General features: G+C 46.7%; 1 protein-coding gene across 1 annotated transcript in view; it reads right to left on the reverse strand.

Moving 5' to 3' along the window:
* LOC122565272 (sialic acid-binding Ig-like lectin 15) overlaps positions 1-13,127 on the reverse strand; it is a 21,402-nt gene extending 8,275 nt beyond the window's left edge. The window contains exons 1-2 of the mRNA XM_043721058.1: positions 12,356-13,127; positions 2,277-2,678 (exon numbers count right to left, since the gene is read on the reverse strand). Of these exons, the coding sequence (XP_043576993.1) occupies positions 2,277-2,678; positions 12,356-12,407 (454 nt within the window). The 5' untranslated portion in view covers positions 12,408-13,127. The remainder of the gene's footprint in view (positions 1-2,276; positions 2,679-12,355) is intronic.
* Between the last annotated feature and the right edge of the window lie 12,127 nt (positions 13,128-25,254).

Genomic DNA, 25,254 nt, shown 5'->3' on the forward strand with positions numbered 1-25,254 from the left:
CTTCTCATGTCCTCTCTTTGCTCTTAACTCTCTCTTTAAATCCTTCCTAGCTAATCTGTAATGCTCCACTGTCTCATCTGAACCATCTCACCTCAATGTCACACAAGCCTCCTTCTTGCACTTAACAAGAGACACAATTTCTTTAGTAAACCACAGTTCCCTTACCTTATCACTTCCTCCCTGCCTGACAGGGACGTACCTATCAAGGACACGTAATATCTGTTCCTTAAACCAGCTCCACATTTCGATTGTTCCCATCCCCAGCATTTTGCTACCCCATTCTATGCCTCTTATGTCTTGTTTAATTGCCCATTGATAACTCTTGTCATGTGGCATGCACCTATCCCTTTACATGCCGAAATCAAACACTTGGCCTGGTTCTTTACTAAGCACCAGATCCAGTGTGGCCTCCCCTTTTGTCAGCCCTTCGACATACTGTGTCAGGAAACCCTCCTACACACATTGGACAAAACCTGATCCATCCGAAATACTAGCGTTATTGCATTTCCAGTCAATGTTGGGGAAGTTAAAGACCCCATAATGACCATCCTGTTCCTTTCACTCCTGCCCAGAATCAATTTTCCAATCTTCTCCTCCACATCCCTGGAACTTTGTGGACACCCAAAAAAAACTCCTAGCAGTGTGATCTCTCCTGCTTCTAACCTTAACTCATGCCTCCTCAATTCTTTCAGCCACCGTTATACTGTCCTTGACTAACAAAGCCACATCTCCCCCCTTTTACCTTCTCTGACCTTAATGAAAGGTCTAAACCCTGGAACCTGCAACATCTATTCCTGACCCTGCTCTATCCATGTCTCCGAAATGGCCACAACATCGAAGTCCCAGGTGCAAGCTCATCTACCTTGTTCTGAATACTCCTGGCATTGAAGTAGACACATTTCAAGCCTGGCTTGCTGTCTGCCAGCACACTCCTGTGTCTGTGAAATCCTATCCCTGTTCTCCCTACTCTCATCCTCTTGTGCACTGAAACTACACCTCCTGTTCCCTCTCCCCTGCTGAGCCAGTTTAAACCCACCCAAGTAGCACTAGCAAATTTCCCACCCAGGATATTAGTACTCCTCTGGTTTAAGTGACGACTGTCCTGTTTGTACAGGTCCCACCTTCTCCAGAATGAGCCCCAATTATCCATAAACCTTAAATCCTCCCTCCTGCGCCATCCCTGCAGCCACGTGTGCAGCTGATAGCTGTCCCACACTATCGCCTGGCACCAGTAACAAACCAGAGATAACAACTCTATTTGCTCTTAATCTCAGCTTCCACCCAAGCTCCCTGAAATCCTGCCTTACATCCCTATTCCTCTTTCTACCTATGTCTTTGGTACCTACATGGACCACGACTTGGGGCTTGTCACCCTCTCCCTTCAGGACCCCAAAGATACAATCCGAGACATCACGATTGTAGCACCCCAGTGCATGCCCTTAGTAAGTGGTGAGGTTATTGTACAACACCAAGTCACATTTATCAAACCCTATCCACTAAGTAAAAAATGTCCAAGCGTGCCGCGTCATGTGACAGGAGCCAATCACAAGGGACACTATCACCCATCTGTCGGACGGACCAGAAGTCTAACCGAACCCATCACATCCGGCCGCTGCAGTTTACTGCCTGGTTGAACTTACCTGTCCCCTACATCAAAGGCATCTCGGAAATGACTGCCAGACTGCTCAGACTCCTTAACATCATGGTAACCCACAAACCCACCAACACACTAAAAACAGCAGCTAATGAACCTGAAAGACCTTATACAGACAACAAGCAAAACTAATGTCATTTACAAAATACTGTGCAAGAACTGTAACAAACACTACATTGGACAAACAGACAGAAAACTAGCCACCAGGATACATGAACATCAACTAGCCACAAAACAACATGACCCTCTCTCACTAGTATCCTTACAAACAGATAAGGAAGGACACCAATTTAACTGGGCCAACACATCCATCCTAGGACAAGCCAAACAGAGACATGCACGAGAATTCTTAGAAGCATGGCATTCCAACCGGAACTCTGCCAACAAGCACATTCACTTGGATCCCATTTACCACCCCCTGAGAAAGAGAACAGGAAATGACATCACCAACCCAAGGAAACCCAAACATATAATTAGAAAGCAGGAAACACCAGCAGTACTTCAGGCTCACTGAAGATGTTACCTAGTATGGTGATGAAACATCAGAAAATGAACCTTCCAGCTCAGTGAGCAAACCTACATCCGAAATCTCAACCTGAGCTACCGATCTTCTCAAACTTACCTGTTATTTTCAGGATGGTCCCAAGATTGTTTTCTTTCATGTAAGCAGGTAATGCTGGGCGTTTGACTTCCACACGACAGAAATACTCGCTGGTGTCATCCAGCCTGGCTTCTTTTATCTCGACTGAAGCATTACCAATCCTGGGGTCTCCAACCAGTCTATACCGGTCATTAATATTCGTGTGAACCATATTTTCAAAATCCCCCTGACCCTTGGCTCTGTTTGTTGCGTTGAAGAGAACTGTCCCTGTATAAAACACCCCTATTTTCCAGATGACCGTGATCTCAAAGGTAGTGTAGCTGGCATAGGGGAACGTGAAATAGCAAGGCAGAACGACAGCACTTCCAACTGTTCCATGTACCCTCCTCGGTGCATTCACTGTCAACAGCTCTCTGTTACTTTCTGCAGAAAATACAACAGACAGTGAGTCAATCAATTACATCACACAAATGACATTACTTCTGGTTTGGCATTCATCTGTGAGGGAGTCAAAGACATTAAAAAGTTCTAAACCTTGAAGAAGAGAGGGAACATAAAAAAAACAGGAAAAGTAGTAGGCCATTTGGCCCTTCGAGCCTGCTCCACCATTCAATATGATCATGGCTGATCACCCAACTCAGTCTCTTGTCCCTGCTTTCTCCCCATACCCATTAGATCCAAGAACTATATCTAACTCCTTCTTGAAAACGTTCAATGTTTTGCCCTCAATCTGTGGCAGTGAATTCCACAGGCTCACCACCTTCTGGGTGAAGACATTTCTCCTCATCTCGGTCCCTGTCACCTAAGGGACATGGATAGAGGATTGGCTGACTGGCAGAAGGCAGAGTGTGGGGATAAAAGAGTCTCTGTCAGGATGGCAGCTGGTGACTAGTGGTGTTCAGCAGGGATCAGTGTTGGAACCACAGCTATTCATGTTATATATTAACAATCTGGACAAAGGAACGGAGGGCATTGTTGCTAAGTTTGAGGATGACACAAAGCTAGGCGGAGGGTCAGGTAGTGTTGAAGAAGTAGGGCTTGGACAGCTGAGGAGAGCGAGCAAAGAAGTGGCAGATGGAAGACAATGTGGGAAAGTGTGAGGTTATGCATTTTGACGGAAGAATAAAGGCATAGACTGTTTTCTAAATGGGGAAAGGCTTAGGAAATCTGAGGCACAAAGGGACTTGGGAGTCCCAGCTCAGGATTCTCTTCAGGTGAACATGCAGGTTCAGTCGGCAGTTAGGAAGGCGAATGCAGTGTTAGCATTCATATCAAGAGGGCTAGAATACAAGAGCAAAAATGTACTACTAAGTTTGCATAACACTCTGGTCAGACCGCATTTGGAACGTTGTGAGCAGTTTTGGGCTTTGTATCTAGGGAAGGATGTGCTGCTATTAACAGGGGTCCAGAGGAGCTTTACGAGAATGATCCTGGGGTGATGTGCTTGACATATGAGGAGCAGTTGAGGACTCAGGGTTTGTACTCAATGGAGTGTAGAAAGATGATGGAGTCCCATTGAAACTTACAGAATACTGAGAGGCCTGGATAGAGTGGTTGTGGAGAAGATGTTTCTGCTAGTAGGACAGACAAAGACTTGAAGGTAGAGAGTGAAGAGTTGACCCTTTAGAACTGAAATGAGGAGACATTTCTTCAGCCAGAGGGTTACAAATCTGTGAAACAAGATAAGTAGTTATTTAGGAGTCAGCAAGGACATGGTCCCTGCTGTCAGAGTTGTTCTGTGATTGTAAGAGCTGGCTGCTAGGCAGTCTCTTTCTGAGCTAATTATGATTGAGAAGTCCAGGAATCAATAGAAAAGACTATATTTTACATTACATTTTCAGTGAGTGTATATTGTACATAATTCTGGTCACCGCACTATGGGAAAGATGGGACTGCACTAAAGACAGTGCAGAGGAGATCCACCAGGATGTTGCCTACGCTGGAGATTAGGTTGGACTGGGGCTGTTTTCCACAGACCAGAGAAGGCTGGGGGGTGGAGGTTGACCTGATTGAGGTGTACACAGTTCTGAGGGACATGGATAGGGAGAAATATTCCCTTTCAGCAGAGGAATCAGTAACCAGGGGGCACAGTTTTAAGGTAAGGAGCAGTAACCCATGGGACTGGGGAGTGGTGTTGTTGCTGGACTGTTAATCCACACACTCAGATCATATTCTGGGTTCAATTCCTGCACAGACGATAGAATTTGAATTTTTAAAAAAAATCTGAAATTAAGAATCTCAATCCAATGTCGATTGTCAGGAGAAATCCACCTGGTTCAGTAATGTCCTTTAGGAAAGGAAACTGTCACCTACATGTGACTCCAGACCCACAGCCAAGTGGTTGACTCTTAACTGCCCTCTGGGGCAATAAGGGATGGGCAATAAATGCTGGCCCTCATCCCATGAATAAGTAAAAATATAGGAGGTGGAGAGGGGTTTTGAGGGAAACATTTTTCACCCAGAGCGTGGTGGGTATTTGGGACCCACTGTCTGAAGGATCTTAAAGGATGGTAAGACATTAAAGAATTATTCAGATGTGCACTTGAAATGCCATAGCGCATAAGCAAAGAGCCAGGGGTCTTGTGGCACAGTGGCAATGTTCCTCCCTTTGTGCTAGGAGGCCCACGTTCAAATTCCACCTGCTCTGGCATATTGCCTGTGAACAGATTAGAAAATAATCTAATCAAGGGCCAAGGACCAAGTTCTGGAAACAGGGATTTGAACTGCTTGATGTTTGATGACCAGCACAGGGTCACAATGGGCTGAAGGGCCATGCTGTGAAAACTCTATGACTTCCTTCATTGTAATTCAGCCACAGCCTCCTCCTGTCGGGCTGAGAGAGAATATCTGGTCAATGGGAAGTAGCTGTCTGAGTTATAGTCTTGTGATATCACAACAGACTATACAATGCTCAAAGCATTTCACACACGATCGAAGCTTGGCACATGCCCAGGATTTTGGCGGAACTTACAGAATTAAAAAAAAACCCAGAACATTTGAGAATATTTTTGGAATCCCATGAAATTAAAATGTTTCCGTGACCACAAAGTGTCGATCAATTTATGTAGGCGGGCTGGATCATGTTGAGGTTTCCCCAGCATCTCTCTGTGATCACAACGTGACTGTGAATCAGAGCCAGTTCTGGGATCTCTCCCCAGGCCAGAGTGTCATGCTTCAGCCTCTCACCACCTGCTCTGTGTGTGTGCGTGTGTATACGAGTGTGTGCGCGTGTGTGTGAGAGAAAGAGTGAGAGTGTGTGTGTGTGAGTGTGAGTGACTGAGTGTGTGTGCACGTATGTGTGTGAGTGCGTATGTGTGTGTGTGTGTGAGAGAGAGGAGAGAGAGAGAGAGAGAGAGAGAGAGACAGATACTGTGCCAATGGGGGCCAGATAGCAAGGCCCCCTCTTGGGCACACAGTGGTCTGCAGCACAGCAAAAGGCCCATTGGCCCATCAAATCTGCCTGATAGGTGTGTTCTAAAGACTGAGCCTTGTCAGGATAGCAGGCCTGAGGAGGCTGGGATGATTTGAAATGTGGATTTCTTGTGTTTGTTCTGATGAGAAACTTCAGCAACATGCATCTCTTTTCAGAAATATATCCAATTATTTAATCTCCAGCACTCCCCTTCTAATTCCCCCTCCTGAACTCTTTGCTAATTATCAATGTTCTCTCGTTAAGGAGCCAGTGGGATTATGCCACTCTATTCAGCCCATACAAAACCCTCATCTTTGTGGACCCTTGTGTTAAATCTCACAATAAACTCCTCAGGTCAAAGAAGAACAACTCTCACTGTAACCCCCACCCCTGAGCTGTCCCAGTCCAGCTTCCGCCCAGGTTCAATTCCACCCCCCCACCCCTTTTACCTCCTCCAAAGCAAGGTTGAAGATGTTCCATCAAGTCCAAGGCTGACACTCTTTCATGCCAGGGTGCTGGGTCCTGAGGTGAGTGAACAGCCCAATACTGAATCCCCATGCCCTGCCACAGGTTGGGATCCATAAAAACTGAAGCAGCCCATTCAGCCTGCCTCAGCATTCCACACATTCATGGCTGATCAAACACTTCAGTGCCTTTTACCAACCCCATCCCCATAACCCTGTACTCCACTGGTAATCTGAAACCTTAAACATATAACTGATCCTCCACAGTCCTCTAAATACCAAAGGTTCCCAACTTTCTGAGTGAAATAATTGCCCTCATCTCCGGCCTAAATGGCCCCTCCTTTATTTTTAAACTGTGCTCCCTGGTCGGAGACTCCCCTACTGGCGTCAACTCTGTCTGTCCCTTTAGGTATGAAATGAGATCAGATTGTATTTTTCAATGTCTAGAGAATACGGCGGCATGGCGGCTCAGTGGTTAGCACTGATGCTTCACAGCACCAGGGTCCCAGGTTCGATTCCAGCCTCGGGCAACTGTCTGTGTGGAGTTTGCACATTCTCCCCGCGTCTGCGTGGGTTTCCTCCGGATGCTCCGGTTTCCTCCCACAGTGCAAAGATGTGCAGGCCAGGTGAATTGCTCATTGTGTTAGGTGCATTAGTCAGAGGGAAATGGATCTGGGTGGGTTACTCATCGGAGGGTCAGTGTGGAATTGTTGGGCCGAAGGGCCTGTTCCCACACTGTACGGAACCTAATCTAATACTGGCCCAGTTTGCTCAATCTCTCTTCATTGACTGTCCCACCATCCCAGAGATGTGATATAGATCCTGGAATCATACAGCATGGAAACAGACCCTTCGGTCCATGCTGACCATAATCCCAAACTAAACTAGTCTCACTTGCTTGTGCTTGGCCCATATCCCTCCAAACATTTCTTATTCATGAACTTATCTAAATATCTTTCAAACAATGTAACTGTGCCCACATCCACCACTTCCTCTGGAAGTTAATTCCACACACGAACCACTCTCTGTGTAAAACAATTTCCCCTTGTGCCTTTTTCAAAGCTTTCTCCTCTTACCTTAAAAATATATTCGTGGTCTTGAAAACCCATACCCTAGGGAAAAGACACCTTCCGGTCATCTTATTTATACCCCTCATAATTTTATAAACCGAAAGAAGTCCCAGCCTATCCAGCCTCTCCTTATAACTCAAACCCTCCATTCCCTGTCCTGAAGCCTCTCCAGCTTAATAATATTCCTCTTATAAGAGAGCATCCAGAACTGGACGCAGTATACAGTATTCCAGAAGAGGCCTCACCAACGTCCTGTACAACCTCAACATGATCGACACTCAAAAGCATGAGCAATAAAGACAAGTATGCTCAACACCTTCTTAACCAGGAAAAAGTGATGAAGGGCTGATTGAGGGCTCCTGTCGAAGGGCTTATGCCGGATATGTTGATTTTCCTGCTGTTCGGATGCTGCCTGACCTGCTGAACTTTTCCAGCAACACACTCTCTGGTCTACAATACTGCTCAAGGCCCTACTTTAAATTGTATAAGTCACGTGTGTGGATGTTTGCCAAAGCTGACACCCACTCCCTCTGTCTCCAGCGCTCAGCAGAAGCAGTGTGTACCATCTATAAGATGCACTGCGGAAATTTACCAAAACTCCTTAAAGAGCACCTTCCAAACCCACAGCCACTTCCATCCAGAAGGTCAAGACCAGCTGATACATGAACACCATCCCCTGCAAGTTCCCCTCCAAACCACTCACAATCCTGACTGGAAATGTATCACTGTTCCTTCAGTGTCGCTGGAGCAAAATCCTGGAATTCCCTCCCTAAGGGCATTGTGGGACAACTCACAGCAGGTGGACTGCAGCGGTTCCAGAAGGCAGCTCACCCCCACCTTCTCAAGGGCAACTAGGGACGGACAATGAATGCGGGCTCAGCCAGTGATGCCCACGTCTCCCAAGTATATAGAAATATAAGGAGGTGAGTGGGATGCTTGGGTTCTTTTACACACTCTTTCAGATCTTTATGCTGGACACCCACCAGGGCTCTGTCAGAGATGGTCATGATGCTTGGCACCTTGGTGGATGTTTACGCAGAGTAAGTAAGAGACTCCCATTGGTTGATGGGAATGTTGCAGATTTTCAGTGATGCTTTGAGGACGTACCTAATGGGTTTTCTCTGTCCTCTTGATGTGCCCGTGCTAAAGCCTTGGGCAAGTTGGCTGTTCAGTCAAGCCTGTTGCCAAAGTAACTTCACCTGATGTGACTGAAATTTCCAACCAGGAGGGAAATGGTACCTGGGGGGAAACCAGTGAAATAATTGGACATTGCAGATGTGATAGGGAGGAAGTCAAAGAGGGATGTGGTCCAGGGCAAATAAACAGACCTGCACGCAAACACGGGGACATAGTCATAAAGGGTTGTGTGGGAGATGGAAAGGGGAGTGTTGAGTGAGTCATAGAATCATATGATCCCTACAGTGTGGAGTCAGGCCAATCGGCCCATCGGGTCTACATTGACTCTCCAAAGAGCATCCCAAACAAACCCACCCTATCCCCATGATCCTGCATTTCCCATGGCTACTCCACTGAGCTTAAACATCATTGGACACTAAGAGGCAATTTCCCATGGCCAATCCACCTAATCTGCACATCTTTGGACTGTGGGAGGAAACTCAGGCAGACACAGGGAGAATGTGCAAACTCCAAACAGACAGTCATCCAAGGTTGGAATTGAGCCCGGGTCCCTGCCACTGTGAGGCAGGCCTGTGTGCAAGCAGGCCATTCAGCCCATCGAGGCCATACCAACGTTCTGAAGGAAATCCCAACCAAACCCACTCCCTCACCGTATCTCTGTGGCTGTGCAGTTCCCATGGCTAATCCAACTAGCCTGCACATCCCTGGACACTGGGCAATTTCCCATGGCCAATCCACCTAACCTGCATATCTTTGGATTGTGGGAGGAAAATGGAGCACCCAGTGAAAAGTATTTGCAAGCTCCACACAGACAGCTGCCTGAGGGTGGAATTGAACCCGGGTCCCTGGCGCTGTGAGACAGCAGCCTGAGCCACACTCTCAGACAGCACATTCCAGACCTCCATCAGGCAGACGCAGCATGGATTCAGGAAACAAAGGTCCTGTTTGACAAACTTACTGGAGTTCTTTTGAGGATGTAACAAGCGCAGTGGAGGGAGGGGGACTTGTATACTTGGTGGATGTTGTATACTTGGATTTTCAGAAGGTGTTCGATAAGGTGCCGCATAAAAGACTCATCCATAAGATAAGAATGTATAGAGCTGCAGGGAATGTACTAGCCTGGATAGAGGACTGAGTTAACCAATAGAAAGCAGAGCATTGGGATAAATGAGTGTTTCTCTGGTTGGAGATCAGTGGTGAGCAGGGTGCTGCAGGGATCAGTGTTGGGCCCACAACTGTTCATGATATATATAAATGATTTGGAACATGAGACCGAGTGTAACGTATCCAAGTTTGCTGATGACACCAACTTGAGTGGAAAGGCAAACTGTGCAGAGGATGTGGAGGGTCTGCAGACAGATTTAGATAGGTTAAGTGAGCAGGTAAGGGTCTGGTAGATGGAATACAGTGTTGGTAAATGTGAGGTTATCCACTTTGGAAGTAAAAATAGTCGGTCAGAGTATTGTTTAAATGGTGAAAGATTGCAGCATGCTGTTGTGCAGAGGGACTTAGGAGAGCTTGTACAGGAATTGCAAAAGTTGATTTGCCGCTGCAACAGGTAATCAGGAAGGCAAATGGAATATTGGCTTTCATTGCTAGAGGGATTGAGTTTAGAATTTAGAAGAATGAGAGGGCATCTCATAGAAACACATAAAATCATGAAAGGGATAGATAAGAGAGAGACAGGCAAGTTGTTTCTGTTAGTGGGTGAGACTAGGACTAGGGGACATGGCCTCAAGATTAAAGGGAATAGATTTAGAACAGATATGAGGAGGATCTGCTTTTCCCAGAGAGTAGGGAATCTATGGAATTCTCTAGTTAAGGAAGTAGTAGAGGCAGCTTGATTAAATATATTCAAGACACAATTGGATAGGTTTTGCATGGTTGGGGAATTAAGAGTTATGGGGATAATGCAGGTAGGAGGAGCTGAGACAATGGATATATCAGCCATGATCTTAATGAGTGGCAGACCAGGCTTGATGGGCCAAATGGCCTACACCTGCTTCTATTACTATGAAGATATTTCTTCTCATTTCCTCTATCTGGTCCCCTCAGGACCCCTCATGATATTGGACTTCAATTAGAACTCCTTTCAGCCTTCTCTCTCCAATCCCAAACTTCTCTAATTTAACCTCATCCCTGAAAATCCTCATGTCTGGAACTCTCCTACCAACGGTGAAAAGACTGGGGTGGGGCGGGGCGGGGCGGGGCTGGGCGGAATGGAATATTTTCTGGAGGCTTTCATTCTTGATCTACACAGCAGCTGAGTAAACCAAACAAAACTTCAGAAAAAACAAAAACCATCTGCGGATGCTGAAAATCCAAAGCAATGACAGAAATTGCCGGGAAAACTCAGCATCTGTGGCAAAGACTCTTGTTCAGAACTACACTTACCTCTGCTCTTTTTTTGCTGAGTTCTCCCAGCAATTTCTGTTTTTTTTATATTTCAAACCTCCTCCCATATTGTCCATTTAGGAAGGAGAAACATATTGGGTTGAAAACATTCACTCTCTCGCGCTCTCCTAGAGAGGCTGCTGCTCCTCCCCAATGTGTGCAGAACATTCTCACATATTTTATTGCTTGACCCAGGGTCAAGCAATAACCATCTCCACCAAGAGTGAAGCCATTGATTTCCCCTTGGCAATCAATGGTGTTTTCATCATTGAATTCCCCACTGTCAATATCCTGGGGGTTACCATTGAGCAGAAACTCAACTGGAAATATAAATATGTGGCTACACGAGGAATACTGCGGCGAATAATTCACCTCCTGACACCTGGATGCCTGTCCACCATCTACAAGGCACAAGTCAGGAGTGTGATGGGTGCCACTTGCCTGGATGGTTGCAGCCCCAGCAACATTGAAGAAGCTCAACACCAGCCAGAACAAAGAAGCCCAGCTTATTGGCACGACATCCACAAACACCCAGTCCCTCCCCCACCACCAGTAGTGTGAACCAACTACAAGGTGCAGTACAGAAATTTACCGAAGACCCCAAGACAGCACCTTCCAAACCCACGATCATTTCCATTTGAAGGAGAAGGGCAGAAGGTACATGGGAACACCACCACCTTCAAGTTCCCCTCCGAACCACTCACCATCCTGACTTGGAAATATATCACCCTTCCTTCAGTCACAGAGTCATAGAGATTTACAGGACATTGGTGAGGCCACTTTTGCAGCACTGCGTTCAATTCTCATCTCCCTGCTATAGGAAAGATGTTGTGAAACTTGAAAGGGTTCAGAAATGATTTACAAGGATGTTGCCAGGGTTGGAGGGTTTGAGCTACAGGGAGAGGCTGAATAAGCTGGGGCTCTTTTCCCTGGAGCGTCGGAGGCTGAGGGGTGACCTTAGAGAGGTTTACAAAATCATGAGGGCATGGATAGCCAATGTCTTTTTTCCCCAGGGTAGTGGAGTCCAAAATCAGAGGCCATATGTTTAAGGTGAGAGGGGAAAGATTTAAAAGGGACCTAAGGGGCAACATTTTCACACAGAGTGGGGTGTGTGTATGGAATGAGCTGTCAGAAGAAGGAGGCTGGTACAATTCCATAATTTAAAAGGTGATAAGTGTATATGATGAGGAAGGGTTTAGAGGAATATAGGCCAAGTACTGGCAAATGGGACGAGATTAATTTAGGATGGTAGGCATAGGTGAGTTGGACTGAAGGGTCTGTTTCTATGCTGTACATCTCTATGACTCTCATTCCGAGGTCTGCAGACTGACATCAAGAATGCAGTTTCAGTTCCAGCACTGGCTGAGGTTATCATGAGGGTGCCACATTCTCAGCCCTCACCCTAAGCGAGGTGACCCTCAGGATAAACTCACCGCCAGTCCACCTCTCTCTCTGTCTCTCTCTCAGGCCTGTGGGGCTATGGACACACAAACACACAGTGGTTCAAGAAGGCAGCCCCAACACTTTCCCATGGACAATTAGGAATGGCCCATAAATGCTGGCCGACCCAGTGACCCCCCTACCTGCCATGAATGAGTAAAGGAGGCAATACTGGTTACATACCCGCGATCGGCAGCAGCAGCAGGAGAGATAGCAGCAAATGAAGTGTTTTCATGGTCACCCAGCGCTCGGATACAGAAAGATCTCTCTCTCTTCTCTCTCTCCCTTAGTAGTGTACTCAAAGCAGGAAGTCCCGGTGCTGCAGCTTCCTGCTGCACAGAGAAAACCGAAAGCAGAAATTTTTGCTAAGAGTCTCCTCGACAGGATGGAAAGTCCCTCCTTAATCATATGAGGCAGCGCCGGCGGCGGGGAAAATTCCTTTAATGCGGTGCAGTACAGAGGGAGGCCTGTGTACATTTACCGAACACAGACTCCCCCCCCCCCCCCCCAGTTACCGGGACACTTCACCTCAACCTGAGACTGCCCTGTAACTCATCCAGCAATGTGTCACATCACTAACTCCTCCAGACAGGATGAACCTGCTCCAGGCTGGCTTGCTGGTGTTTCCATTTAAAGAAAAACATCATTCAGCCTTTGTCCTGAAATGAATTGTAACTGGAAAGGATTCAATTTCCTCTGAGTTGGAACAAGCCGCTGTCAAGTTATTTTCTGGTGACTGAATTCTTAGCCTTTCGACAAATTTTATGAGCACCATGCCTATCACAGGTTGACCCCAATGAGAAACAGGAGTAGGCCACTCCGCCTGCTGTGCCATTCAGTATTATCATGGCTGATCATCCAATTCAGTTCCTGCTTTCTCCTCCCCTAGCCTTTGATCCCTTTAGCCTCAAGGGCTATAACACTCACCTGCCCTGAGGTGCCAGCACATCGACTTAATGTATACGTAAAATAACCTGGCTCAGAAGGCCAGAGTTCAAATCTCACTCGACTTAAAGGTGTCTCAGAAGATGGTGGCTCAATGGTTAGCACTGCTGCCTCTGGGTACCAGGGAACTGGGTGTGATCCCAGCCTTGGGTGATTGTCTGTGTGGAGCTTGCATGTTCTCCCTGTGTCTGCATGGGTCCAAACATGTACAGGTTATGGTGGATTGGCCTTGCTAGATTGTCCATTGTATTCAGGGATATGTAGGTTAGGTGCAGTAGTCAGGGGTAAACACAGGGGAATGGCTCTGGGTGGGTTACTCTTCGAAGGGTTGGTGTGGACTTGTTGGGTTGAAGGGCCTGTTCCATACTGTAAGGATTCTGTGTCTGGACACTTTAATTCGATGAAACAATAACTGTCAGATAGTGAGTTTCAGGCTGTTTTTCATTTGTCCCCTAAATCTCTTGGGGAGGTCTGAAAAACCCAAATTTTGATCCTGTGCTGGGTGGAAGTCACTGTACAGACTAGGTGGGGCAGCCCCACTGGGTTTTCCCCAAACAGGGAGTCTCTGTTTGAGAGAACTGACACCACAGGCCATCCCTTCATCTCCTAGGCAAAAGTGAGGACTGCAGATGCTGGATATCAGCATCTAGATTCCTGATGAAGGACTTTTGCCCGAAACGTCGACTTTCCTGCTCCGCATGCTGCCTGACCTGCTGTGCTTTTCCAGCACCACTCTAATCTAGACTAGGATCCCTTCATCTCCCTCGGGTCTGTTCAATCCCAGGACTCCTGGTCGATCTTTAACGGTCCTGAATTTGTACATAACCAGACCGTTTTTTAGCTTCACATCGTTACTTTGTGTTTAAGTGGTCAATCGATGCAGAGGATCCAAGCTTTACAAGGCAAAGGTACCTCCCAAGAGTTGAACGGGCTGATGATTTCATTCATCGAATTGTTTCATGACCCATTTCTCAGGTCTTTGGCCAGAGACCCAGGCTGTTGGATTGAGGTGCCTCAACAATCACTGTATTGTTTCTCCTCAATCCTCAGCCAATTCCTCCTGCATCTGTTTCATCTGTAACTGAAACTGAGTTATAAGTGGCGACATAGCAAGGTAGATGCTGGAAATGTTTGATTTGATTTGATTTGAGTAATGATTGTCACATGTACCTAGGCATCGTGAAAAGTTTTGTTTGCAGTTCAGGCAGATCATACCATACAAAGTGCATGAGGGTAATAGAACTGAGCGAGGAATACAATGTTAGGGCTGCAGACAAGGTGCACAAAGAGTGAGATTAACATTAAATTTGGAATTTGAGGGGTCCATTCAGAAGTCTAATAACAGCAGCAAAGAACCTTTACTTGAACCTATTGGTCCATTTGTTTAAGCTAGGAGAAAGTGAGGACTGCAGATCAGAGTCAAAAAGTGTGGTGCTGGAAAAGGACAGACAGGATCTGAGGAGCAGGAGAGTCGATGTTTCAAGCATAAGCTCTTCATCAGGAATGTTTGTTTAAGCTGTTGTATCTCCAAATAAATCCTATATTTGCCAGTAGGGGAACAGAAGTGAGGTGTGACTTGAACACTGAGGAAACCGAAAACCTCCAAATCCATTTGAACTTCGTGTTGAGATCCTGTTTTCTTTGGAGCTAGGGTTTAATGCTGCAATGACTGAAGATTTATGTTTAGAGTGCATGGATATGTTCTAGAGGGTAGGAAGATCTATGAAACTTTCAAATGTAAACATTTGAGAGGGAAACAGCCTGCGTGTGCCTAAAAATACAAAACACTGTTTGCAATGGATGTTTGTCGGTATAATCCTAACCCTAAGGTTCAAGGAGGCAGATCTCCACCAGCATCTCCAGGGAAACGGAGGACAGACAATAAATGTTGTCTCAGCCAGTGACGCTCACATCCCGTGAGTGATTATCAAAATGAGAAGCACTTCTCAAACCTGTGCCGATTGGCTCATTTACAGATGGAGGCCCCCTCCTGATTGGCTGTTTTCAGCTGGACCATCCAATCAGGAGTGCTGGGCAATGCCATCATGCTGTTGGGCCAATCAGAGGGCTGTCCCTCTGGAAAACTCGGCAGTCTGGACAGGAGGGGTGAGTGGTGCTGAGGTGGGGTGGGGGAGAGCCTGGGGGAGGGGAGGGTTGAGGTGGTGTGGGTGTAGAGCAGTGGTTGTAGGGGGTTTGTTGGTGTTGGAGGTGCAGGGGATGGTAGGGTGGTGGGGTGGCGCAGTGTTTGGGGGAAGTATTGGCGGGATGGAGGGGTGTGGGGAGTTCTGAGGGAGGTGAGGGTGTGGATCACCCAGTGACCGGTGAAATTCTGGAAGGCCAAGGATGGTAAAGCTCAGCGATGAATGGTAGCATGCTGTTGGAGGGGTTGGAGTGAATTCTTTCAAAGAGGAATTGCAAGGCAGCAGACTCCCCTCCCAACCTCTCCCTCGGGTCTAAGGGTGGGGCCCTGGCCCGCCACATGGAAGCTGTGGTCATACCTTGGGCCGAGTGGGAGGGGCCACATATTGGCAAAAGCCAGCAGCCTGTACAATGGGCTGGTGAGTTTTGGAAATCCTGAGAGGCAGGCAGCCATTCCTGCTTCACCACTGACCCTGGAGCTTCGCGGAAAGTAGGGCAGTGACAGCTAATTCCCTGGAATACTGCAGCTATTGTTACTCCCACTGAGCCGGACTGGGAAAAGATTCAGAGCAGTGCTTCAGCTGGGTGAGGTGTTCTGGATTTTGGAATTGTTGAACCCTTTGATATTTTCGGACCTAAGGACTTTCTCTAATCCCCGCGTGAAAACATTTAACGTCTTAGTCTCAACCGCTTTCTGTGGCAGAGATTTCCACAGGCTCCCCACTCTCTAGGTGAAGACAGTTCTCTTCATCTCAGTCCTAAATGGCCTATACTGTATTCTTAGACTGTGACCCATGACTCTGCACTCCCTAGTACAGGGAACATTCTGCATTTACCCCGTTTAATCTTGTTAGAATTTTACAGATTTCCCTCATCTTGCTAATGCCAGGGAAATTGATTCAATAGAGATCAAAACCTTCCCGTAAGATCTCAGGAAACTTTATCACAGGCATCCTTATAGACAGGAATAATAACACTCAAAAAATGGAATGCTAACAAAGAGATTATTTCTACATTCCTATCATATTTAATTCTGATCTCAATGTGCAATGATATATTTGTGTGATCACTAAGGCCACCTATTTCCAACTGCATAACACCATCTGATTCTATCCCCTTCGTTGCTCAGAGCTTTTTCAATTAGTGACAAACTGAAATAAAGCACCTGACTGGGTGCTTGGAGACAGGAGATGGGTGCAGTTCTCATCAGGCAGCTTAATTCACGTGATAGAGGGAGAGGTGGGGTTGATGCAAGGTCAGGAAAATTGGCAGAAGATCATGGGAAGAGTTCCCCGTGTCTTTGGATAGCGGGCAAAAGGTTGCTACCACCGGATAGAGAGAGGTCGACTCTCACTCTACACCATCCAGAATCAATAAAGCATTTGTCATATGTGTTCTACAATGCCAACCAGTACCAGGCTGGCATAGATGGCTGCCACCATCCTCTTGACTGGGTCCACGAACCAACTTGGTTTCCAATGATGGAGGGAAAGTGTTCGAAAGACTCAATGAAAGCACGCTCTTATCTTCAACAGGATATTGTTTATTGCAGGATAACAAACAGGTGCAAGTCATATTAATAAATTCTACATTGTTCTTTTCTCATTTTTAAACAATTACACATTGTTACTAGGTCTACGAAGAATGGCTTAGCAAGCTACTCAGATTCCGAGGGGAAAGTTAGTAAATGCTAGCTGAGCCAGTGACACCCACATCCCCAGAATGAATATTTAAAAATATCAGAATGAGACCCATTAGCCATCAAGTTAAAAGAATTTCTTCACTCAAAATCCATTGAAGTCGAGAAATCGGTTCCGTAATAAAAGCAGACGATGGTGGTGTTGAGATTACATGTCTATATTTCTGGATTATATGAAGAGCTGAAAGATAATGAACTGATTGGACACTTTCAGCACTGCAAGGTATTTTGTTTTAAACCAAGGATTTGAGGGGAACACGTGCGTGTTTTGGAAATGAGTTCAACATTTTAATCTGGGCTGTGTTCCCTGGCCAATTACAGAAAGTGACTTTGGAAAAGTAGCTTTTAGGGAGATAAGAGATCGGGTTTATTTCCCTTAATTGCTAGAACATCTAGCTTTGGAAGAGAGTATGGATGCTAAAATGCTGATGGTTGCTTATCAACAGTTTCTGCTCTTGCCTAGGGCTAAGAAAAGCTCCGTAAAGCATCAGTAAGACTGCAAGGTTACTTAGTTTAAGTACTTGGGAATGTGTTAAAGATTCCACACCTCAATATTCCAACTCTCTTGTAAAGCCTTAAAAGCTGAACCGTCACCACTGTCCAATATTCAAAGACTGGGATACAGCATGATTTCCATCCAAACTTCCATCAGTTTGATTTCATCAACAGTAGAGGGTGATATTTGGTTAAATTCTCCATTTTGATTTTCAGGACTTTGTCCAATAAGACTGATTTTCTTTTGCCCTTTCAAAGTATCATATCTGTAGAGTCTTTAGTGTCCTTTGTGCTGTGTGAGAGTTTCTTTAAGATTGAAAGGGGATACAGTTTTATAGATTTATGACACAGCTCTCTGGATTGTATCTTAGATGTTAACATGTCTTATCACTTGTTTTAGGAATGAGTTTTATTTTATATCAAATTGAATATTTTGTGTTCATTAAAGAAGTTGAATGATTGTCTCTTTTACTTTGGAAGTACAATTGGCTGCGTTGGTGACTGAATCAACACATTGCTACAAACACTGTGACTTATGGAGTAGTGGATTAGCAGTGCATTCCTCCCATCGCATTCATGGCACTAGCACAATTAATAACTTCACACCAGAATTTGATAGAAAACTTTCTGGGCAGAGAGTGAGGAGATATAAATCCAAGGTGATTGTGGGAATTAGCAGCCAAATCAGTGACAGTCATATTGACTGCTGGACCAGCTTTGAAGGACTGAATTCCTGCTCCCCTTCAGGTATTCCATTTTGATACTGACCTCCCGTGAGTTTGCCAACACACATTTCGCCCCTCTATCAATGACATCTGAATATCTTCCTTTTTTGTACATTCACTGTGTGTGGGCATCACTGGCTGGGCCAGCATTTATTAACTGTCCCTAGCTGCCCTTGTGAAGGTGGTGGTGAGCTGCCTTCTTGAACCGCTGCAGTCCATGTGCTGTGGGTAGATCCACAATGCCCTTAGGGAGGGAGTTCCCGGATTTTGACCCAGCGATAGTGAAGGAACAGTGATATATCAGGATGGCACAGTGGGTCGGTATTTAGCATTGCTGCCTCACAGGGCTGCAGATTCGAGTCCAGCCTTGAGTAACTGGACAGTAGAGGGTGATATTTGGTTAAATTCTCCATTTTGATTTTCAGGACTTTGTTTGCACATTCTCCACGGTGTCTGCCTGGTTTTGCTGAGCTTCCTCCCACAGTCCAAAGACATGCAGGTTAGATGGATTGGCCATAGGAAATACAGGGTTGTGGGAAATAGAGTGGAGTGTTCTTCAGAGGGTCAGTGCTGGGCCTATGGGCTGAATGACCTCTTCCCACACCATAGGGAGTCTATAATTCTATATTTCCAAGTCAGGATGGTGAGTGGCTTGGAAATGGTTGTGTTCTGTTGCTGCCTTTGTTCTTCTTGGTTCTAGTGGGTTTGAAATGTGATGTAAAAGGTAATACAGAATAAACGGGAATATACTGAGAGGGGTTAATGAAGTGAGAGATCTTGGTGTATAAGTGCATAGGTACTAAAGGGAGCAGTACAGGTAGATAAGGTTTTAGAGAAGGCAAATGGAATGCTCTCCTTTGGCAGAGGTATAGTATACAAAGGAAGTGATGTAATGATGAAACTGTACAAGACACTGGTGAGGCCCAACTGGAGTATTGTGTACAAATCTGGTCACCGCATTAAGGAAGGGTGTCATTGCTCTGGAGAGAGTGCAGAGAAGATTTAACAGAATGTTGCCAGGGCTGGAGAGCTGTACGTCTGAGGAGAGATTAGAGAGATTGGGGTTGTTTTCCTTGGAACAGAGAGGGGTGACATGATTGAGGTCTACAGAACTGTGAGGGGTAGTGGTAGACTAGACAGGGGGGACCTGTTTCCCTTGACAGAGTTCAAAACCCGGGGTCACAGATTCAAACTAAGGGGCAGAAGCATTAGAGGGGACATGAGGAAGATGCAGAGGGTGGAGGCTGTCTGGAATTCACTGCTTGAGCTGCTGGTGGAGGTAGAGACTCTGAACTGTTTTAAAAAGCACCTGGATCTGCACTGGAAGTGCTGTAAACTGCAGGGTATGGGCTGTGTGCAGGGCGATGGGATTAGAAAGAGTCAGCATGGGCAAAATGGGTTGAAGGTTCCCCTTCTATGCAATACCATGTCAATGTTTCTAAATGAATACAGACTAGCACTGATTTGCCTCTGTACCATCTGGCCCATTCTCCAGCAATTCTGAATAAAAACAATCTTTGGTGGGATGTGAGTGTCACTGACAAAGCTAGAACACAAATAAGGAACAAGAATAGGCCATTTGGCCCTTCCAACCTGTTCTGCCATTCAATAAGATCATCGTTTTTAGTTTAGATTCCCAACAGTGTGGGAACAGGCCAGTTGGCCCAGCAAGTTCACACCGACCCTCCAAAGAGTAACCCACCCCAGCAAGTTCACACCGACCCTCCAAAGAGTAACCCACCCAGACCCATTTCCCTCTGACTAATTCGCCTAACACTATGAGCAATTTAGCATGGCCAATTCACCTAAGCTGCACATAGTCATAGAGTCAAAGTTCGGTCCAACCCATCCATGCTGACCAGATATCCCAACCCAATCTCGTCCCACCTGCCAGCACCCAGTCCAATCCCTCCAAACCCTTTCTATTCATATACCCATCCAAATGCCTCTTAAATGTTGCAATTGTACCAGCCTCCATCACGTCCTCTGGCAGCTCATTCCATACATTTGTACCACCCTCTGAGTGAAAACATTGCCCCTTAGGCCTCTTTTATATCTTTTCCCTTTCACCCTAAACCTATGCCCTCTAGTTCTGGACTCCCCGACCCCAGGGAAAAGACTTTGTATATTTATCCTATCCATGCCCCTCATAATTTTGTAAACCTCTAAAACGTCACCCCTCAGCCTCCGACGCTCCAGGGAAAACAGCCCCAGCCTGTTCAGCCTCTCCCTGTAGCTCAAATCCTCCAACCCTGGCAACATCCTTGTAAATATTTTCTGAACCCTTTCAAGTTTCACAACATCTTTCCAATAGGAAGGAGACCAGAATTGCACGTAATATTCCAAAACTGGCCTAACCAATGTCCTTTACAGCCGCAACATGACCTCTCAACACCTGTACTCAATACTCTGACCAATAAAGGAAAGCATACCAAATGCCTTCTTCACTATCCTATCTACCTGCAACTTCACTTTCAAGGAGCTATGAACCTGCACTGCAAGGTCTCTCCCCGCAGACACGGGAGAGTGTGCAAACTCCACAAGGTTGGAATCGAACCCAGGTCCCTGGTGCTGTGAGGCAGCAGTGCTAACCACTGAGCCACCATGCTGCTTATTAATAATCCGATTTTAACCACAACTCTGCATCCCTGCATAATCCCCGATAATCTTTCATCCCCTTGGTCATCATTAATCTATCTACCTCAAAAAGACTTAAAGAGCCTGCAATCCGCTGCCTTTTGAGGAAGGGAATTCTTTGTGAGGATCCTCTGTGAGAAAATAAAATTGTTTTCTCATCTCTGTTTTAAATAGGTGTCCCTTATTTTTAACCTAGGACCCCCAGTTCTGGATTGTCCCCCAAAAGGAAACATCCTTTCAACATCCACCCAGTCAAGTTCCCCTCAGGGTCTTGTATGTTTCAATTAAGTCACCTCTGACTCTTCTAAACTCCAGAGGATACAGGCCCGGCCTATCTAGTCTTCCCTCATTAGGCAATCCACACAGTCCAGGTGTTTGGCTAGTAAACCCTGAGCTGTTTCCAGCACATTAACATTGTAATGTAACTGCAGGGATGGGTACTGTACCCAAGTGCCCTGTGTAGCTGAAATGTAAGCTCCCTACTGTTCCATTCAATTCCCCCTCAATAAAATGTGATGTTCTATTAACTCTCCTGATCACTTGTTCCCATCCCTAAATGCCCCTGAACTGAATGCTTACTCAGTCATTTCAGAGTGCAGTTAAAAGCCAACCACATTATTGTGGGTCTTGAGTCACATGGAGACCACACCAGGGAAGGGTGGCAGATTTCCTTCACTAAAGGCCATTAGTGAACCAGGTGGGTTTTGAACGACAGTCGGTGCTAGTCCCGCTGTCAATATTACTAAGATGTGGAGGTGCCGGTGTTGGACTGGGGTGGACAAAGTTAAAAATCACACAACACCAGGTTATAGTCTAACAGTGCAGTAGGAATTTATAAAATGTCACATGGATTATAAAACATATAGACTGCCTACAGATTGTGTGCTTTTTGAACAAAATAGAATGTATCTGCAAATACAATTCTCCAAATGCAAATTTACCCCATAGACTTATATGTGTGTGTGCGTGCATGTTAGGGAGACCGTGTATGTGTGTGTGAGTGCATGCATGTGAGGGAGACCGTGTGTGTGTGTGTGAGTGCGTGCATGTGAGGGAGACCGTGTGCGTGTGTGTGTGCGTGCATGTGAGGGAGACCGCGTGTGTGTGTGCATGTGAGGGAGACTGTGTGTGTGTGCGCGTGCATGTGAGGGAGACCATGTGTGTGTGTGTTTGTGTGTGTGCATGTGAGGGAGACCGTGTGTGTGTGTGCGTGCATGTGAGGGAGACTGTGTGTGTGTGTGTGTCTGAAAGAGAGCATGTATATGAGAGAGAAAGAAGATTGGAGAACATATACACTCTAACCTCACAATTTCAATGCATTGTTTGAACAGAGATGTCACCATTTTTTTGTAAAACCTTAAGTTATCTTGCGAATGTGACTTGAAAGAAGTTCTGGGATTTACATATTAATGAACTGAAATCTGCAAACCATTCTAAAAGATGAAAGACTTAACACCAATCTAGGCTTGTTCAATACAATGCATCAGTGTTTGACACTATGATCGTTTGCTATAAATTCTGTGTCCTATGATCCTGCTCCACTAGCTACCTGACCAAGGAGCAACGCTCTGAAAGCTTGTATTTCCAAATAAATTTGTTGAACTATAACCTGGTGTTGTGTGATTACTAAGACTCACCTTATGTTACAGAATTCTAACTAATTGGTGTGAAATTCCATCAGCTGTTTTGGTGGGATTTGAAACTGTGTCCCAGGTTATTAACTGGGACCTCAGACACCAAGCTAATGGACCCCCACCAATACACCACACAGCCAGTGAGAATCAAACTGTCTCAAAACTCTGGACTGAGATTGTAACTATCCCACAGCCTCAGTCATGGGTCAGGTTCCAGGTGAAGGCTGTGTCTTTGGTCATCTTTCTGTCAATTTGGGTTGGACCTCATCATGGGAGATAGCAGCAGGAAGCTGTTGTCTTCCACAGACTGTGCTGCTTTAGCGAGACATTGGTGTAAGCATATGGCGTATCAACACTGACAACTCTGTGCTCCCGCGGCCCACATGAAAGATATCCGTGTTGGTTTTCACCAAAAAAAAGGAACGGCACTATAAGTTGCCCTTAAAGGGGTTTGTGTTGAAGGAGGTGCTGCATTTCCTAGTGCATGCAGGGTTGCCATGCCAACGATCATGGCGTTGTGTGTCTTGGTGCTCCAGGAGTTACAACACACAGGTCAGAAGACTGCATTGTGCAGAGTGTAATTGGAGACAAGCCTGTCAAGACTTCAGGCTGACCGTGAACAGCGACGCTGTTGTAAATGGATGTCGCCTTCAGCTGGCAGGCAAGGAAGACAGAGAGGGTCAGTCATTCAAATAAACATGAGCTGTGTAGGATATGAAAATAGCTGTCGACATTAAACTGGGAACGGGAATTAGACAGTCAGCTGCTGAACCTTCTCCTGTTCAATTCAAATTCAGTTCAAGTCCACGGAGCTGCTTCTTGCTCCTTAACCCTCTGTCTCCTCATACTCCCTCACTCACTCTCTGTCTCCTCATACTCCCTCACTCACTCTCTTCTCCTCATACTTCCTCAGTCACCCTCGGTCTCCTCATACCCCCTGTCAGCCTCTGTCTCCTCATGCTTCCTCAGTCACCCTCTGTCTCCTCATACTTCCTCAGTCACCCTCGGTCTCCTCATACCCCCTGTCAGCCTCTGTCTCCTCATGCTTCCTCAGTCACCCTCTGTCTCCTCATACTTCCTCAGTCACCCTCGGTCTCCTCATACCCCCTGTCAGCCTCTGTCTCCTCATGCTTCCTCAGTCACCCTCTGTCTCCTCATACTTCCTCAGTCACCCTCGGTCTCCTCATACCCCCTGTCAGCCTCTGTCTCCTCATGCTTCCTCAGTCACCCTCTGTCTCCTCATACTTCCTCAGTCACCCTCGGTCTCCTCATACCCCCTGTCAGCCTCTGTCTCCTCATGCTTCCTCAGTCACCCTCTGTCTCCTCATACTTCCTCAGTCACCCTCGGTCTCCTCATACCCCCTGTCAGCCTCTGTCTCCTCATGCTTCCTCAGTCACCCTCTGTCTCCTCATACTTCCTCAGTCACCCTCGGTCTCCTCATACCCCCTGTCAGCCTCTGTCTCCTCATGCTTCCTCAGTCACCCTCTGTCTCCTCATACTTCCTCAGTCACCCTCGGTCTCCTCATACCCCCTGTCAGCCTCTGTCTCCTCATGCTTCCTCAGTCACCCTCTGTCTCCTCATACTTCCTCAGTCACCCTCGGTCTCCTCATACCCCCTGTCAGCCTCTGTCTCCTCATGCTTCCTCAGTCACCCTCTGTCTCCTCATACTCCCTCACTCACCCTCTGTCTCCTCATGCTTCCTCAGTCACCCTCTGTCTCCTCATACTCCCTCACTCACCCTCTGTCTCCTCATGCTTCCTCAGTCACCCTCTGTCTCCTCATACTCCCTCACTCACCCTCTGTCTCCTCATGCTTCCTCAGTCACCCTCTGTCTCCTCATACTCCCTCACTCACCCTCTGTCTCCTCATGCTTCCTCAGTCACCCTCTGTCTCCTCATACTCCCTCACTCACCCTCTGTCTCCTCATGCTTCCTCAGTCACCCTCTGTCTCCTCATACTCCCTCACTCACCCTCTGTCTCCTCATGCTTCCTCAGTCACCCTCTGTCTCCTCATACTCCCTCACTCACCCTCTGTCTCCTCATGCTTCCTCAGTCACCCTCTGTCTCCTCATACTCCCTCACTCACCCTCTGTCTCCTCATGCTTCCTCAGTCACCCTCTGTCTCCTCATACTCCCTCACTCACCCTCTGTCTCCTCATGCTTCCTCAGTCACCCTCTGTCTCCTCATACTCCCTCACTCACCCTCTGTCTCCTCATGCTTCCTCAGTCACCCTCTGTCTCCTCATACCCCCTGTCAGCCTCTGTCTCCTCATGCTTCCTCAGTCACCCTCTGTCTCCTCATACTCCCTCAGTCACCCTCTGTCTCCTCATACCCCCTCAGTCAGCCTCTGTCTCATACTCCCTCAGTCACCCTCTGTCTCCTCATACTCCTCAGTCACCCTCTTGTCTCCTCATACTCCCTCACTCACCCTCTGTCTCCTCATACTCCCTCACTCACCCTCTGTCTCCTCATACTCCCTCACTCACCCTCTGTCTCCTCATACTCCCTCACTCACCCTCTGTCTCCTCATACTCCCTCACTCACCCTCTGTCTCCTCATACTCCCTCACTCACCCTCTGTCTCCTCATACTCCCTCACTCACCCTCTGTCTCCTCATACTCCCTCACTCACCCTCTGTCTCCTCATACTCCCTCACTCACCCTCTGTCTCCTCATACTCCCTCACTCACCCTCTGTCTCCTCATACTCCCTCACTCACCCTCTGTCTCCTCATACTCCCTCACTCACTCTCTGTCTCCTCATACTCCCTCACTCACCCTCTGTCTCCTCATACTCCCTCACTCAC

Source organism: Chiloscyllium plagiosum, chromosome 2 (genome assembly GCF_004010195.1).
Source record: "Chiloscyllium plagiosum isolate BGI_BamShark_2017 chromosome 2, ASM401019v2, whole genome shotgun sequence".
In the NCBI taxonomy this organism is placed as follows: domain Eukaryota; kingdom Metazoa; phylum Chordata; class Chondrichthyes; order Orectolobiformes; family Hemiscylliidae; genus Chiloscyllium; species Chiloscyllium plagiosum.